The sequence below is a fragment of the Rhincodon typus genome, chromosome 29 (assembly GCF_021869965.1).
Source record: "Rhincodon typus isolate 14 chromosome 29, sRhiTyp1.1, whole genome shotgun sequence".
Lineage (NCBI taxonomy): Eukaryota > Metazoa > Chordata > Chondrichthyes > Orectolobiformes > Rhincodontidae > Rhincodon > Rhincodon typus.
Genome location: NC_063360.1, coordinates 33514580 through 33533574, shown reverse-complemented (window position 1 = coordinate 33533574; position 18995 = coordinate 33514580). Strand labels below are relative to the sequence as shown.

The 18995-nt window shown below is 43.4% G+C and overlaps 1 protein-coding gene across 1 annotated transcript in view; it reads right to left on the bottom strand.

Moving 5' to 3' along the window:
* The window catches only part of cers1 (ceramide synthase 1), a 62233-nt gene that overhangs the window by 25542 nt on the left and 17696 nt on the right, over positions 1-18995 (bottom strand). Inside the window, exon 4 of the mRNA XM_048613937.1 lies at positions 10178-10342. Within this exon, the coding sequence (XP_048469894.1) occupies positions 10178-10342 (165 nt within the window). The remainder of the gene's footprint in view (positions 1-10177; positions 10343-18995) is intronic.

Below are 18995 nucleotides of genomic sequence, written 5' to 3'. Positions count from 1 at the left end.
AAGTAGGACCAGAGCTGAAAAGGAGAAAGGGTGGGAGAGAACACTCCCCCACCCATTCTGAACAGCATGCATAAACTCTCTCTCACACACACAAACCCTTCCATTCCCACAAGCACTCCACATGTACATAGTTGATTGGCACAGCTGAGCCCGACATTAGAGGAGAAAGATTACAATTAAAAGAGTTGAAGTTACAATAGGAAAGACTGGTATGGTTGAGGACAGGGGTCTATCTTGATGAGGAGAAATGGAGGGTCTATGAAACAACTCGCCCGTTGAACTGTGTGCTTCAGGGGAATTTTGCTTCGATGTTTTGGCGTGACTGCAATGTTTTAAGAACGTGATAAACAGAAGTAGGCCATTCAGCCCCTCAAACCTGCCCCACCATTCTATAAGATATTGATTGATCTGCCTCAGGCCTCTACTTTTCTTTCATGCCAGCACCTCATAGCCCTCAACTGATTCACGATCCAAAAATCTATCTGCTTCTGCTTTAAATACTTTCAATGATCTAGCCTCTACAACTTTTTGCAACGTGTTCTCTTTCAGTTTACAATTTGGCTCACATTGCCAACTTCTGTCTCACTCCATTTCTTTGAGGACAAAGTCAGAAGTCACACACCAGGTTTATTTGAAATCATAAGCTTTTTGAGAGCTGCCCCTTCGTCAGGGCCAGTGCTGAGGGTGAACTGCCCCTTTGTCAGGGTCAGTGCTGAGGGCGAGGTGCCCTGCCAGGGTATCTGTCACTTCATTGGACAAAAGAGCAGTGTGCTGAAAGCTTGTGATTTCAAATAAACCTGTTGGTACTATAACCTGGTGTCGTGTGACTTCTGGCTTGGTCTACCCCAGTCCAACACCAGCACCTCCACATCATTTCTGCTTTACTTCAATATTTCACCATCTCACTTCCCTTCCCGTCACCTCCCGTTTTTTTGTGAAATCATTTCACCCACAATCTGTCTCTTGTTTCACTTTTCTCCCCATTTCTACCACATTAACACTTGCACCTTCAAGGAAGGAGCAATGGGACAAACAGGCAAAGAATTTAAAACAGAGGAATTCATAACAATTCCTTTGCAATGGGTCCATTTTCATCTGTAGATTCTGTAGGTTCGTTCCACACTCCCTACCACATTTCTATAGCGCCTCTAGGACCTCACAATGTGTCAACCAGTCACAGCCCGGGATAGTACCAGGGATCCAATACGCAGAGACTGGATTCTTAGGAGCCCTAGATAGGGGATGTATGGGTGGGGAAGAGACACAGGGGCCCAGGTCAGGAACAGCACTGGGGACTATGATTTCTATCCCTGCCCCTGTGACCAATGAAATACATTTGATACATGGTCACTGTTGTAATGTAGGAAATTTGATAGACAATTTACACAAAGCAAGCTTCCACAAACAGCAGTGTGATAATGACCAGAAAATCTGATCTAGTGAGGTTAATTGAGGAATAAGTATAGGCCAAGCCACAGGGGAGAACTCCCTTTCCTTAACATGGTGCCATGGGTTTCACTGAAATCTGCTCAAGGGGACAGAATGCACCTCAATTTAACCTAAGTCTTACCTGAAAGCTGGAATCTGCAACAGTGTAGCACTCCCTCAGTAGGGCACTGCAGTGTCAGTGGAATGCTCAAACAGTCAGAGTGCTTGAAAGCTGTTGCAGTGGGGCTCGAACTGTAAGCATGTGATTGAAAGGGGACAGTATTACGAAGAAATGGTGCACAGAGGGATGGATGGGATGAAATCATAGCACATACCCAAGCAGAAGAAAAGTGGCAAACAATAAGAACATAAGAACCAGGAACAGGAGTAGGCCATCTGGCCCTTTGAGTCTGCTCCATCATTCAATAAGATTATGGCTGATGTTCTCATGGACTCAGCTCCACTCACCCATCCTCCCACCCTTAATTCCTTTACTATTCAAAAAATTATCTATCTTAGCTTTAAAAACATTCAATGAGGTAGCCTCAACTACTTCACTGGGCAGGGAATTCCACACATTCACAAGGCTTTTGGTGAAGAAGTTCCTCCTCAATTCAGTCCTAAATCTGCTCCACCGAATTTTGAGGCTATGCCCTCTTGTTCTACTTTCACCTGCCTGTGGAAACAACCTCTCTGCTTCTATCTTGACCTTTCCCTTCATAATTTTATATGTTTCTATAAGATCCCCCCTCATTCTTCTAAATTCAAATGAATATAATCCCAGTCCACCCAGTCTTCATAAGCCAACCCTCTCAACTCCAGAATCAACCTAGTGAACCTCCTCTGCACCCCCTCCAGTGCCAGTACATCCTTTCTCAAGTAAGGAGACCAAAACTGTACACAGTACTCCAGGTGTGGCCTCACTAGCACCTTATACAGCTGCAGCATCACCACCCTGCTTTTAAACTCGACCCCTCTAGCAATGAAGGACAAAATTCCGTTTTCCTTCTTAATTACCTGTTGTACCTGCAAACCAACCTTCTGCGATTCATGCGTAAGGACACCCAGGTCCCTCTGCACAGCAGCATGCTGCAATTTTTTACCATTCAAATGTTAGTTCTTTTTACTATTATTCCTACCAAAATGGATGACTTCACATTTATCAACATTGTATTCCATCTGCCAGACATTTTCCCACTCACTTGAACTATCCATATCCCGCTGCAAACTTTCAGAGTCCTATGCACACTTTGCTCTACCGCTCATCTTAGTATCATCCACAAACCTCAAGATACTACAGTGGTCCCCAACTCCAAATCATCTATGTAAATTAGAAACAATTGCAGTTCCAACTCTGATCCCTGACGGACACCACTAGTCATTGATCGCCAACCAGAAAAGCACTCATTTATCCCCATTCTTCACTTCCTGTTAGTTAACCAATCCTCAACCATGCCAATACTTTGTCAGTAACGCTGTGCACCTTTATCTTATGCAGCTGCCTTTATATGCAGCATCTTGTCAAACGTCTTTTGGAAATCCAGATACACCACATCTACTGCTTCCCTGATGTCCACCACACTCGTAATGTCTTCATAGAATTCCAGCAAATTTGTCAAGCATGACCTGCCTTTCATGAACCCATACTGCCTCAGCCCAATGGGCAATTTCTATGAGACTGGAAAAAGAACTGGAAAAATGGACTGGGAAAGTTCTCGAAATTAACAAATGAATACAGAAACTAAAGAGTGGAAAATGGAAAAAAAAGGGGTCAAAAATTATGAGAGCTAACAATAAACAGTTTTCCAAATATTTTAGAGAAAGATGGATAAATATTGGCTCAGTTATGAGATTACGAGATCATTAGACTCATTCCTGGAATAACAGGGTTGTCATATGAAGAGGGATTTATATGAATGGACCTCACTCATTGAAAACATACAAAGTTTTTCCAGGGTTTGAAAGGGTGGGTGCTGATTCGTACTTTCCCCTGATCGAAGTGTCTAAAACCTGGGTCTCACAGTGTCAGGATAAGAGGTCATAGGAACATAGGAATTAGGAACAGGAGTACGGAATTGAACCCTTCGAGCCCACTCCACCATTTAACATGATCATGGCTGATCTTAATCTGGTCTGCCATTTAGGACCATGCTGGAGAGAAATTTCTTGCAAATCTTTGGAACTCATTGTAGCAGAAGCTGTGAATACTCAGTCATTTAACTATATCAGCACCAACTTAAATAGTCACTCCTACCATTACCTTAAACATTCATTCCCACCGCAACCAAGTGCAGTAGTGTACTCCATCTACAAGAGGCACTACAGTAACTCATCAAGGCTGCTTAAATAGCACCTTCCCAACCCACGACCACTTCCATCTGGAAGGACAAGGGCAGCAGATACATGGGAACACCACTCCCTGCAAGTTCCCCACAAGCCACTCACCATCCTGACTTGGAAATATATCACAATTTCTTCATTGTCACTGGGTCAAAATCCTGGAATTCCCTTCCAAATGGCATTGTGGGTCTGCCTACAGCACATGGACTGCAGCAGTTCAAGAAGGCAGCTCACCACCACCTTCTCCAGTGAAACAAAGGTTGGGGAATAATGCTGACTTAACCAATAACTTCCACACCCTCTGAATAAATCAAAAGATTAAAGACCGAGATCAAAGGATTTCTGATACTAAGGAATCAAGGGATAGCGAGAGGATGGGAAAGCAGGCTATAAGTCTGTCAATCAGCAACAATTGTATTGAATGGCAGAATATGTTCAAGGAGGTTTACATGGGCCATTCCTGCTTGAATTTCTAATGTTGTTAATGTAACATCAGATTTTGTCATTGTCTGCCACTGCATGAATTGAATTCAGTCAAGCTAAAGCTGGTAGAAATGACGAGAGCACTAGCTTAACTTGGCTCCACTACAACACTCTCTCTCACAATAGTGCTCATTCACATTAAGCAATTCAAACGAAGCACTGTTGCTGCAGTAGCTGCAAATCAGCACAAATCCCTGGCTCAGGTTTCAGGCCTTAACAGGTTAACTTGATCAAAAACGTTAGGATGCAATCGTTCGACATTAAAACCACAAATTGTTATTTATACTGATATATGTCATGTTCTGTATTCTTTTGAAGCATGCACTTATTTGATATTATCAGAGGTTTCCCAGCGCATTTATCTCTGCCTTTAAATTTCAAGACACAGGATTTTTTTTGACAGAAGCTTTTCCGTCTGGCAGGAGGGTCAGCAGCCAGAGGATACAGATGTATGGTAATTGCAAAAAGAACCAGTCAGTTGTTGTGATCAAGAATGCACCGCATGAAAGGGCAATGAAATAAGATACAGTAATAACGTTCGAAAGGACTTGGATAAATACTTAAAAGAGTTAATTGCAGAACTACAGGGAAATGGCAGGATGGGGGGGGGTGATGTGGAGAGCTCTATACTAATTGAATAGTTCTTTCAAAGCGCTGGCATGGGCAGAATGGGCCAAATATGCCTCGTTGCCCCTATACGGTTAGACCACATATCCCTGATGGCTTATCTATCTGGTTACAGACCAATAAAAATCCTTCTAAAGTTGAGGCCTTATCTCTCCTGAGTTAGCTGATCACAGCCCAATTGAATAAATTCACTTCAACAGTACAGTAGCAGCAGTGTGCATCAACTACAAGATTATTGCAGAAATTCAACAAGGCTCCTTCGACGCACTGTTCCAGAGGTGTGTCATTACATATGTGAACAGGCTGATTGAAAACATCGAGAAGATTAAGGATTAACTAGTTGACATGTTTGATACACTAAAAGAATTGGGTGGCATGGTGGCTCAATGGTTAGCACTGCTGCCTCACAGTGCCAGAGACCTGGGGTCAAGTCCACCCTTAGGTGACTGTCTGTGTGGAGTTTGCACATTGTCCCCATGTCTGTGTGGGTTTCCTTCGGGTGTTCCCATTTCCTCCCACAGTACAAAGATGTGCAAGGTAGGTGGACTGGCCATGCTAAATTGCCCATGTTGTCCACAGATATGCAGGCTAAGTGGATTAGCCAGGGGAAATGCAGGGTTACAGGAATGGGTGGCTGTGGGTGTGATGCTCCTCAGAGAGGCAGTGTGGATTTGTTGGGCTGAAGGGCCTGTTTCCACACTGCAGGGATTCTATTCTATTCTAGCACCTTCCAAACCCACAACCACTTCCATCTAGAAGGACAAGGGCAGCAGATACATGGGAACACCATCGCCTCCAAGCCACTCACCATCCCGACTTTTTCAGCGTCGCTGGGTCAAAACCCTGGAATTCCCTCCTTAACAGCATTGTAGGGCTACCTAAAGCACATGAACTGCAGTGGTTCAAGAAGGTAGTTCACCACAACCTTCTCAAGGGCAAGGCAATAAATGCTGGCCCAGTCAGTGACACCTAGATCCCCTGAATAAAGCACCATTGCTTTAAGCACAGGGGGAACGGTCACCCAGGATTCTTACTCTGTCACCAGGGATTAGCAACTCATTGGCAAGTGACTTACAGGCATGAAGTCCCCATATTTCACACGTGATGATGTGCAACAGTGACACAGTGTATCACAGGGCAATGCTACATTTTGAAAAGGTACAAGCCTGCAGGAGGTGAGGTGCATGGTGAGAGGTGACTGTAGCTTGGATAACAGGCACCACAGGGCTCCTCACAACTGAAATCTCTCAGCCACTAGAAATTCATCTTGAAATGGGGCTTGTCGACTATTGGTCAAACACACAACACAGCAACCTTCTTCAATATGAAACCCATCACTGCATCACAAATAAAAGATAGGTTTGCCTTTCTATAATTTTTAAAATCAATGAAACCAAATTCAACCAAATTTAAACTGACAGCCCCTTAGGGCGCCCCATAACAACAATCAAATTATGAAGGGAACTTAAAGAATTGTCGATTAAAATATCATTTTTCGGGGTAATGTGCCCAGCACCTGCTGCAACCACTGATTGCAGATGGCCTGAAGACATCGCAGGTTCCCTTTCCAAAAGGCACCAAATTATGGGCGTGACCACTGGACGGAGGCAGGGGGCTTACCTTTCTAGCACACCTTACATGATCTCACACCATCCTCAAGCTCTCCCAACTTTGTAGGTAATTAGTACTTTTGAATGTAGTCCCTGCTGCATTTAGAAAATGTGGCAAATTAAGCAGAGCAACCACCCACAATGAGATAAACACCAGAATTATTTGATCTCAAGCCAGGGCGATGTAGAGACAGTTTACGTTCAATCACTTTGCAACAGAGTACTGAAAATATCTTTTTTAAAAGATTAACTCTTGGGATATGGGTGTTCCAAGGAAGGTTGAGATCTATTGTCTGTCACAAATTGTCCTTGAGAAAGTGATGGTGACTCTCTCCTTGAAGCACTGCAGTCAATATGGTGACTAGTCTCCCCTAGTGCTGTACAGTTTGGTGTTCGAATACGCGACAATGAAGTAACGGTGATAAATATCCAAGTGGGATGTGTGTGACTTAGAGGCAATGGTGTTCACAAGAACCTTTAGAGTGGAGGATGTCCTAGGTTTGGGAGGGTGGAATTAATGGGTCAAAATCATAGAATCAATACAGTATGGAAAGAAGCCATTCAGTCTATTGAGTTTGCACTGATCCTCTGAAGAGCATTCCACCCAGACCCCTGGAATCCACATTTATCATGGGGTAATTTCAGTATGGCCAATCCACCTGATCTGCACATCTTTAGACTGTGGGTGGAAACCAGAACACCCAGAGGAAACCCATGCAGACATGGGGCAAATGTGGGACAGTCACGCAACACTGGAATCGAACCCGGGTCCCTGATGCTGTGGGTCAGCATCCTGACCACTGTGCTACCAGGCCACAGATGTAAGGATAAATATTTTTGGAAACAAAATGATTTTGGGCCATTTGTTTTCAGGACCAGAGAAATATGAAGTAGTTTCCGGTCTTTCCCCTCCCTCTGTTGCCTTGTACAGAGTCTTTACTTGGTCCTTTAACTGAACCCCACTCCTGGTTACACCCCTCCCCCTCAGTTTCTCCCAGTCAGCACTTTGGTTCAATAGGTCAAACACTGTGCATAGTGCAGTCTCCAGCAGCTGTTCCAGCAGGGTGTTGCACTGAGGAGTAAGGCGAGTGCACTCTTCATGATGGGTAAACGGGTTGTGTTTGACCTGCTTTTGTTGCACAGTTTGCCAGTATGATGGTCATTGTGCAAAGTTCGTGTAGAGAGCTCAGATGAGCCCAAAACGCTGCCAAAATGAACAAAACAAAACCCTCCACAACAACTCATTTGACAAGACATAAAGATCCATGATTTAGCAGCAAGCAAACTGACAAAGAACAACATTTCACTGACAGTACACAATGATTCATTTAGCTGGGCATCGTAAACATTCCACTTCCTAATAAGGTCAGGGAATGGGGAGGAGCTGAAAGCTGAAAAATACTGTACAATAAGGAATATTGGTCTTTATAAAGTATTCTTCACATTACTAACATCTCAAACAGGATCACGAATTACATTTAAGTGTTGGCATTTACAATGTGGACAAACATGGTAGCCACTTGGCACACAGCAAGATCCCACAAGGTGCAGTGAGTTGAATGACCCCCAGTTCATCTATTTTCTGGTAAGTGACTTTGCTTGAGGGAGGGATGCTGGCCAGGACACTCTGAAATCTTCCACCTCTTCTTCAAATACTGAAATGGAGTCCTAAACATGGACACCATGCTCTGACGTCCCCTCTGCAGTATCACACTCAGGGGATGTGGTGATTTTGTGATAACATCAGCAGAGTTTAATGTTCTGGGGACGTGGGTTCAAACCCCATCATAGCAAATGGTGAAATTTTAATTAAATTAATAACCGGCAATTAAAAATCTAGCCTAATAATAAAATTCACCAAGGCTTCTTAGACAGTACCTTCCAAACCCATGACCATTACCATCTAGAAGGACAAGGGAAGCAGATGCACAGGGACACCAGTACCTCTTCCCCACCAAGGCGTTCACCATTCTGACTTGGAAATATAATCATTATTCCTTTACAGGGTCAACATTGCAGATACCTTCCATAGCGGTATTATGAATGGCCCTACACCAAATGGACTGCATCAGTTCAAGAGGCTAGCTCAGCACCTCCTCCTCCAGGGCACTAGGAATGTAATAACCCCTACAAGCCCCATGCAAGTTCCCTTGTTAACAGGCAAGGGCCTGCCCAGCTGGAACTCATCACCTGTGCCCTTTCTGCTGCAGACCCATGGCCCTCTTGTGGTGCAGTTGTAATGTCCCTTTCCCTGGACCAGGAAGCCAGCTCAAGTTCCACCTGCTCCAGCGCTGTGTAATAACATCTCTGACCAGGTTGATTAGTAAAATAGGTAAAATAAAAAGACTAAAGCAGACTCAGCAGGTGACTACTGGTGGTGGTTAATAATTATAAACAAAAATTGGTCACAGTGATCTGGTGGCGGGAAAGTCAATCAGGCATGTGTGTGATAACACTTTCAGATAAAAAGAAAAGCAGACGTAGGACATAAAAGAATATAAAGGAAAAAGCTGACTCAGGGATGGATCTGCAGACCTAGCCGATGTACACCATGAGTAGTGGCTCTATTTTGGTGATCAACAATAAACAATTTTTCTTTCCATTCAGGCCTCCTGAGTTAATATGGGACGGGTAATAAATACTGGCCTAGCCAGCGATACTCACATTCAGTGAATAAATAACAATGAATAAGGCTGCACTGGAAAACATTAATCTGCAATCTCTGTCCACATCCTGCATTGGGGCCTGATCCAATAACCTGTCTCAGAAACAACAGTTCTATTGATTCCAACTAACTTACCAAAGCTAACAGCCAATGGCAACTTGTGCTCACTCTAGGCTACTTTTAAAAAATGGTACATGCTTTTCCATTACATCGGATCTTTCTCATTCTGTAACAACAATGGTTTGTATTTATATAGCACCTTTAAATGTAGTGGTAGCAAATTAAATCTAACATTAAAAGATGTTATGGACAGAGAAGCAAAGTTTCATTGAAGAAGTAGGCTTCAATGAGAAGAGAGACGTTCACACCAAGACGTTCCAGAGTTCAAGGCCCCAGGCTTTTGAAGGGACAACTTCCTCATTGGAACAAAGGAAATCAAGGTTGTGCAAGAGACTAGGACTGGAGGAGAGGAGAGAGATCTTAGAGGCCTTTAGGAGTAGATGAGCCATCGCTTCAAAACCTCTCTTTCTAGTTCCTCAAGATTAGTTTACAATAGTTTAATTAGCATTGCTCAACCAAGAGAACTAAAGTTCGTCTTAGTTTCATGGTCACCATTACAATCAATTGTTGTTAAAAACCCCTCTGTTTCACTAATGCCCTTTAGGGAAAGAAATCTGCCACCCTCACCCAGTCTGGCCTACATGTGACTCCAGACCCACAAATATCAGGTTGATTCTGAACTACCCTCAGAAATGGCTTAGCAAGCCACTCAATTCAAAGGCAATTAGGGCTAGACAATAAATACTGGACTTTCCAGAAACCCGCACATGAAAGAATAATAAAATTGGAGGAAATTTTACTTTGCTTCAGTTGTCTTGACCTGGGAGTGCTTGGCAAAGGAGATTGGACATTCAAAGTGATCCACTTGTTAGCACCAAGCAGTTGGATCTCATGCAGCAGAACATTTTTTCAAAAAGCACCAAAAAACAGTTACGATAAAGACTGTTTGAGTCAGACTGCTTACTGTACCATAAAAGACGGATGGTGGGTCGTGGAAGAAGGGATAATCTGTCAGGAAGAGTAGGTAGGTGCTGTAGAACCAGGAGGCCGTGTAGAAAGTCAGCTTCCACGCACTTTCTGGCATCTTGGCAGCATCTCGGAGTGGCAGGTCACACCAGTGAGCTAATGGCTGAAAGACAGAGAGAGAGGGAGAGGAAGACCAGTTGTCACCAACACTCAGCAGAAGCAGATCACAATGGCAGCTACTAGTTATAGACCACAATTTGGCTCTCTGTACAATTGCATGCCGAGGTTGGGACTATTAGGGTGATGTGGGGGGGTAGGAAGAGGGATAGGTAGAGAATTGAGAAGAGGGTAGGGGATCAGTCCTACTTGGTGCAGTAAAAACCTCTGTTCCCTCAGCCGAAAGAGTCACGTGAGAGCCTCAGTATTTCGTGTCGGTGGCCTGTTCGGCTGTGGAAGGCATCACTAGTAAACCTGACTCTCCCTTCACTTGAAATGAACACAGTTGGAATCATACTGGCACCGAAGCAGACTATTCAGCCAAAGTGAGTTGCAAATGAACCAGAGACATGTTTAGCCTGAGTTCAGTGACCATTGCTGTTGGAGAGGTCAAGAAATTTAGAAGTTTCAGCTTTGCTGAATGGCCTGCAGTTTTTAACCTTCCCAACTGAGTTCCTATACATGGGCAGCCTGATTAATAACAGATCCTATCTGGAGGGAAGCTAGCAGCAGCATTGGAGGAGTATTCTGATATTGGAGGAGATTATAGAGATTGAGCGGTGTGAGGCTTTGGAGAAGTTTGCAAACAGGAATGAGAATTTGTTAATAAAGAGGGATTACTTCATCAGGAACCAGTGCAGCGAGCAGAAGAGCAATGGGGGAAGTGAGACTAGGTGTATGTTAGGGCACAGGAAGCTGAGTTTTGTAGGATCGCAGAGTTTACAGAAGGCAGAAAGCAAGAGACAGCCAGGAGTGTGCACAGAAGTTACGTGTAACAGTAATACAGACGTGAATAAGGGATTCAGCAGATGAATAGGCATGGGCAATGGGACACAGGCAGAAATGTATGTTCTTAGTGATGTCATGGAAATGCGGTCAGAAGCTCATTTTAGGATCGAATGTGACAAGACATTTCTCTCTCCTTCTTCAATCAACATGTAGGAGGGAGGTGGGATAGGTGCTGGGGTGGATTTACTCAGTACCATTCAGACAATTTTGATCAAAAGGAATAAAAAAAAGTTATATCCTCAAAGGGTATCAAAGAATGAATCCAGTTGAAAAATAAAAGGTCACAAACTAAATATTTAAAGAATGTGACAAATACAGAGGAAACATTTAATGGGGTGTGAGGAGGAGTGGGAATACATGAAATTCTTATTGAACTGATGCAGATCCAATCCTCCCCCACAACAAAGCTCGACAGAAATTGGAGGATTTTCTCCCCCACCACATCTCCCCAGCTTCCTCGGACGGTGCCAACTCCTGACAGGGTATAGTGCCCAGGTTGACTGAACCCCACTTACTGCCCTTCCCCCACACCTTCCTCTCAATCCCAAGTGGCCATCCTGGACAGTTAAATGCCACAAGACTTTCTGACTGTCTGAATGGCCTATCCTGTATCCTTAAACTGTGGACCTTGCTTCTGGACTCCCCAGTCATCGGAACATCATTCCTTCATTTGCCTTGTCTAGTCCTGTTACAACTTACAGGTTTCAGTGAGATGCCACCCTCATTCTTTTCAACTTCAGTGAATATAGCCTTAATCAATCCATTCTCTCCTCATATGTCAGTCCTACCATCCCAGAAATCAGTCTGGTAAACCTTTGTTGCACTCCCTCCATAAGCAGAACATCCTTCCTCAGATAAAAGAGACCAAAACTGCACGCAACACTGCAGGTGTAATCTCACAAGACCCTATACAATTACAGGAATACATCTCTACCCTTGTACTCAAACCATCTTGCTCTGAAGGCCAATATGCTACTTGCCTTCTTCACCACCTGTTGCACCTACATGTTTACTTTCAGGAACCGGTGTTCAAGCACACCCAGGTCTCAAAAGGAGGAGGTGCAATCTATCACCGTTCAGATAATAATCTGCTTTCCTGTTTTTGGCACCAAAATGGATAACCTCACACTATCCACATCTGCCACATATTTGTCCATTTGTTCAACTTGTCCAACTCATAGTTCCTCACTTAGATTGGCAAGCCACCTGAGAGTGTCAGTGAGGGGTTTTCTCACTGGCTCCCCAGCCAGGAGGCATGACCCTGGTTGTCACCTAGAACTACCACTTGCCATTTTCAAATTGCTATTTTATCATTAAGTGAATGGCACTGTATAAATACAAGGCTTTTTTCACCTTTGTTTCAATTGAAAGCACTGATCTCTTGTGACTAGCACTATTGTTGTTCCCTATTTCATCAACAGCAGGCAGTCTTGGGAGCAAACATTAACCCACCATCAGTTTAGGTGGGATTTGATTACCCACACTGTCTACAGGGTTTTTTTTAAAAAAAGATATACAGTATTATAGTGATTTTTTTTGAGGAATTAAAATAAAGATTGGGCAGAGGCCTATTAACTCCTGCTAGAAATTACATTTACAGGCCATTGAAGTTGAATAGTCTGCAAATGTCCAATGTCCAGATGCCCAATGGCAAAGTTACCATATGTTCACAAAGGTCTACAGCACAGAAATAAACCCTTTGGCCCATTGTATCTGCAATGGACAAAAACAACCACCTAATTATTCTAATCCCATTTTAAAGCACTTGGCCAATAGTGTTATATACCTTGACATTGCAAATGCGTATCTAAATACTTCTTAGGTGTTAAGAGGGTTTCTGTATCTATCACCCTTACAGGCAGTGAGTTCCAGATTCCTACTGCCATCTGGGGAGAAAATAAAAGGTTTTCCCTAAATCGCCTCTAAACCTCCTGCCTCTTACCTCAACTCTATGTCATTGATCCCTCCACCAAGCGGAAAAGTTCCTTCCTGTCTACCCTTTCCATGCCCCTCATAATTTTATACATCTCAATCATGCCTCCTCTCAGTATACTCTGCTCAAGGGAAAACAACCCCAGTCTGTCCAATCTCTCTTCATAACTGAAACGCTCCAACCCACGCAACTTCCTGGTAAATCTCCTCTGCACCCGCTCCAGTGGTATCACATTCCTCCTATAATGTGGATTCCAGAACTGCATGCAATACACGAGCTGTGGTAGAACCAACATTTTATACTGCTTCAGTATCACCTCCCTGCTCTGAATCTCTATGCCGTGGCTGATAAAGGCAAGCAAGCCAGCTACCATCAGTTCTGAGGAAGGGTCACTGGATCTGAAGTATTAACTCTGATTTCTGTCCACAGATGTTGCCAGCCTGCTGAGCTTTTTCAGCAATTTCTGTTTTTGTTCCTGATTGACAGCATCCACGGTTCTTTCGGTTTTTATGCCGCCTTAACCACTTTATCTACCTGTCCCATTACTCTAAGGGAATAATGGACATGCGCACCAAGATCCCTCTGATCCTCAGTACTTCTCAGGGTCCTACTGTTCATCATATATTCCCTTACCTTTTCTGTCCTGCCCAAGTGTATCACCTCACATGTATCCGATTGAATTCCATTTTGCATTGATCAGTCCATCTTCTTTATCCTCATGTAATCTAAGGCTGTCCTCCTCACCATCAATTTTTGAATCACAGCACTTTGCCAATGGAGAACAGGCAATGCCTGTGAATCTCCACTCACAGCAAGGATTGGAGTCTTCAGGAGAGAAAAAAATATGGATGGAAGGGGGAAGAGAGTGGTACAGTGTGCTAAAATGCTCAACCTTCTCACAGTACAACTTGTGACTATATCTGGCCTGCCTTGCAACAATCTCCTGGTGCAGGACAATTCCATATAGTGCTAGTTACTCTGATTAAATTCCTGCTGATGCATAGCCTGCCTGGCTGGTATTGATAGCTCAGTGGCTATGTGCGTCCAATGTGGCATTTAGGATGGTGTTAAGGGTTGTAATGTGTCACTGCTGACAGCAAGTAGGCAAAAATATACAAGACTGCATATCCTTTTACACCACATATAGAGACCAGGTTAGTAAATGAGTGTGGAATCATTTAAAAGTAAAAATAATTACCAGCCTAGTTTTGAAACAGTCACTATTTCACTTTCACGCTGTCTTGCCTCTGAGCCATAGATATCACAGGGTCTAAGCTCCACTCCAGAGTCTTGAGTACCTAGTCAAAGTTCCCACTTCAGCACAGCGCTTGAAGGAATGCTGTAGTGGCAGAGGTACCGTCATTCAGATGGAATATCAAATCTAGGTCCCTAACTGTGACTGCAGTTCCACACCAAGCTCTGATATTGCCTGGGAAATCTCCTCGCACTGCAAAAACCAGCAAGAGAAAGAACAGTCAGGCCCATCCTACATTGGTGCTGAGTCCTAGTCCAGGAACTCCTGACAATGCATGGTCACCATTAACATGGCAATAGTGCAAGCCATCACCCCATGTTCTCTGGCAACTTGGAGTTGAGCACTGTAAAGTGGCCTGATTAGCATTTACCAAACCTCAGAAAACAAGTCAAAAACAAACAATGTAGTTTGGGCCTAATCATGGAATCACTTTGGGAATGAATTCATTTCCTACCAAACTTCTGACATGTAGTTGTAAATTTTACTGAAATGTGTTCATATTGAGTCAGTTCTTTTCAGATGCAAAGAGACAACAGACCATATAAAATACAATATACAGCCAATGAAGTATGCTTACTGGCAGCTCCTCCAACAATGTGATAAGTGGCTGGAACTCCCTTTGTAACAGCTGTATGGCTGGACCTACACACCACAGACTGCAGTGATTAAGGTGGCAGCTCACCACTGCCTTCTCAAGGTCTCTCAGAGACAGACAATAAATGCTGGCCCTAGCCCACATCCCATAAACAATGCTGGTTGAGAGTTAAAATTGGCTACCATACTGGGAAAGCCTTCCCTGCTGTTATATTATAGTGCCATGAAATCTTTTATACCCATCAGAGATCCAGGGAGGTTTCAGTTGAACAGTTCAACCGATAAACACTACCTCCAACAATGCAGAACCCCTTCGGTACTTTGTACTGAAGAATATATTGTACAAGATTGTTAGTACAGGGAAGGGTTTACTGACATCACAGACTAAACCACAGCCATCAGGTGTTATGGAAGGAGCTCCATTTTTTCTGAGAGTTGTTCACATTCTGTACTTGTTACCAATGCTGCGCAAGAATGTTTTAGGAGCCGTAATGTGAACTGTTAAGTTGAGATTGATGCTTCACAAGAGACCATCATGCATCTCAGATGTAACGTAACTGGCTATTACGTTTCTTAAAAAGTTGATCATGGGATATTGTGTTACTGGTTGGGCCAGCATTTATTACCCATCCCTAATTGCCCAACAGCAATTGAGGGTCAGCCACATTGCTGTGGGTCTGGAGTCACAGATCAAGTAAGGATAGCAGAATTTCTTCCCTAACAGGCGTTAGTGAACAAGTTAGGTTTTTATGACAATCAGCAGTGGTTCTTTGGTTATCATTGGGCTAACTTACAATTGCGGTTAATTGCAGCAAGGTGGCTCAGTGGTTAGTACTGCTGCCTCACAGCACCAGGGACCCAGGTTCAATTCCACTCTTGGGCAACTGTCTGTGTGGCATTTGCACACTCTCCCCGTGTCTGTGCGAGTTTCCTCTGGGTGCTCTGGTTTCTTCCCACAGTCCAAAAGATGTGCAGGTTAGGCAGATTGGCCATGCTAAATTGCCCATGGCATCCAGGGATGTGCAGATTAGATAGATTAACCATGGGAAATGCAGGAAAGGGTAGGGAGGCAGGTCTGAGTGGGATGCTGTTTGGTGGGTCAAAGTGGACTCAATGGGCTGAATGGCCTGTTCTCACACTGTAAGAATTTTATGATTCTATGAAATTGAATTCAAATTTAACCCTCTGCCAAATCTGTGGGATTTGAAAACCCCCCCACCCCCCTACCTCACTGCCAGAACTTTAGGCTAGTCACTGGATTAGCAATTCAGAGACCATTACTACTACACCATTGTCCCTTCTCTTAGTAACATATAATAAACTTATTTACTGTTAAGATTGAGCCTACCTTCAGCCTAGGTTGCCATATGGACATCCTTCCCAACTCGGGATCAATATATTAGATTAATATCAGCTCAAAAGGATTAGTAGCAGTAAACCTACTCAAGACATTACAGATAGTTCTGGCAAAAACCAACACACACAACACAATACACCAGTCAGTTTACACGTAACTTGCATGTCTGATTATACACAGTTTTCTGGAGAAACACATTCTCTACACCATCCTACCTGTAACAGACACCTCTTTGAAGTACTCTTTATTTACAGGTTTCGGTATCCGAGGCTGCAGGACTCAGAAAGCACAGCCCGATCTCTGATATGATGCAGAATACCTCCAGGTCCCATCATGTGATTGGAATATCTTTCATCCTATCCCATGATGTACCCCTTTCAACTTCAAACAGCGTCAGAAAACCTCAACATGAAAAGCCCTGACTGCCTCACAGGAAGAAAACTTTTAAAAAATGAAATAGAATTATTGATCTGGTGTGTATTATAAATGAGAACAGGGATACTAGCACACTTCACCTAAAGTACAGACTAATGTTATAGTTTTAAATTTACAATGGAGGTCATAAATTACAGGAATTCCTCTACTGTTGCTCATGGTGCTTCCACTACTCCTGAGGAGCCTAATCTCAATAACATTGGTGCTCGAAGGGTGCCAGGATCTGCCCGTGGAATTTGTTTCTCCCTATTTCACAGAGTAGCAACAATGTAAATACCATGTTGGAAGTCAGTCTTGGTAGCACTTGCACTTCTGAGTCAGTAGAACTCAAGCCCCAGTTTAAACACTCGAACATGACAGGCAGAGAAGGGAATAGCTAATGTACAGATAATCTGTTTCCCGAGACACATCCTTTGGTCTCATTAGGGGCATTTAAGCAGCTATTAGATAGGCATAAGGATGATAGTACAAGGCAAGGGTGGAGGTTAGATAGACCTTAGGATTAGGGTAAAAGTTCGGCACAACATCGTGGGTCGACGGGCCTGTACTGTGCTGTACTGATCTATGTTCTATGTTCTATGCCCCGATTTTGGATTGATAATCTCCATTAGAAATGTGGTGGAGGAAGCTTCAATGTTATATGCCCATGTACACCTGTCATGCTGTAATTACAACCTCCCACAAGTAGCAGCTTTTCAGCTTGATAATGCAAAGAGAACTTTAATTATGCCTCCCAAACATTCAGAGGTCTTGTGGAACAGAATATTACGACTTTAACATGTTAACCACAGTCCAATTATCCCCTTCAAGTCCAACCTTCTTCCACCTCAAGATTACACTTGACTTTCACACCGTTTGTGCAAGACCACTGCTGCTTGGCTGGGAGAGTATAAAAACCAGATTCAAAATTCATGTCTGAACATTCACACATTTCCTATTTTAAGAATTGACGATTGGAAACCAAAAGAGATAGATTTAAGATAATTGGCAAAGGAATTGTTGGAGGTGAGAAGATTTGTTTTTAAAAGACTAAGTTGCTAAAATACAAAATATTCTGCCTGGAAAAGAAGGTGGAAGCAGGAGTAATGATAATATTCAAATGGGATTGGAAAAAGTGCTGAGCTTTAGGAATAGAGAGGGAGTGAGGCGAATAGGATTGCATTTGCAAAAGAGCAGAGGGAGGCATGATGGGCTGAAAGACCTCCTGTGCTGGTCAACTCTAAAAGAAAAATAGCAAACCATTCATTTCTCTTCTCATCATGTTCAGCCAAGCCAGAGTCAAAGTTAATAGATGTAAATTTGTGCACATACATAAAATATCTCCTGCTGAGTGCACCCGACACAAAAACTGGGTTGTGCATGTGTCTTGTGGTCATTGGTCAAGGACAGAGTTGAATAGGCTGGAGACAGCTGGGTTATCCAAAGGTCAGGAACAAACCAGGAATCCTCAGGGATATCAGCAATCTCGGGCAGTGGTAATCAGAATCCTTGGACACACCTCTGTTACACAGAAGCTGGGCAGGAATGTTTGACAGTTTAATTTCTTGATGCGTTAACAATTTTTCAATGCTGCCACTTCTTCAAATGAATGTGATTGCTGTGCCAGAGCTTACAGCTGCAACAACTCTCAAGAAGGTCATCACAAGCAGTCTGCTGGAACAACATCAACTTCAATATCCTAACCTTCCACCACTAACACATCTCAATAGCAGGGTGGACCATTGACTGAATGAACTACAGTGAACTCTTCAGGTTTCTCCAACAGCATCTCCCAAAACCATGACCTCCACCAACTACAAGGACATTTGAAGAAAATTAACCTGCAGGGAGTTGAGTGAGGAAGTGAGACTAACAGGATTGCTCTCCAGGGAGCTGGTATGGAGTCCATGGTTTTGGGTGAGATAAGTTAGCATCGATAGAGGTTTGGGTAACTAATAGAAGACAGACAGTTGGGATAAAGGAAGGCATTTTGAAAATGGCAACCTGTAACTAGTGGAGTGCCACAGGGTTCAAAACTGGGACACAATTATTTACTTTATATATTAATTACTTAGAAGAGAGAAGTGAGTGTACTATAGCCAAGTTTGCAGATGTCACAAAAAATACGTGGGAAAGCAAGTGGTGAGGATGATACAAAAAGAGTCTACAGAGGGATAATGAGATAGTAGGAACTGCAGATGCTGGAGAATCTGAGATAACAAGGTGTAGAGCTGGATGAACACAGCAGGCCAAGCAGC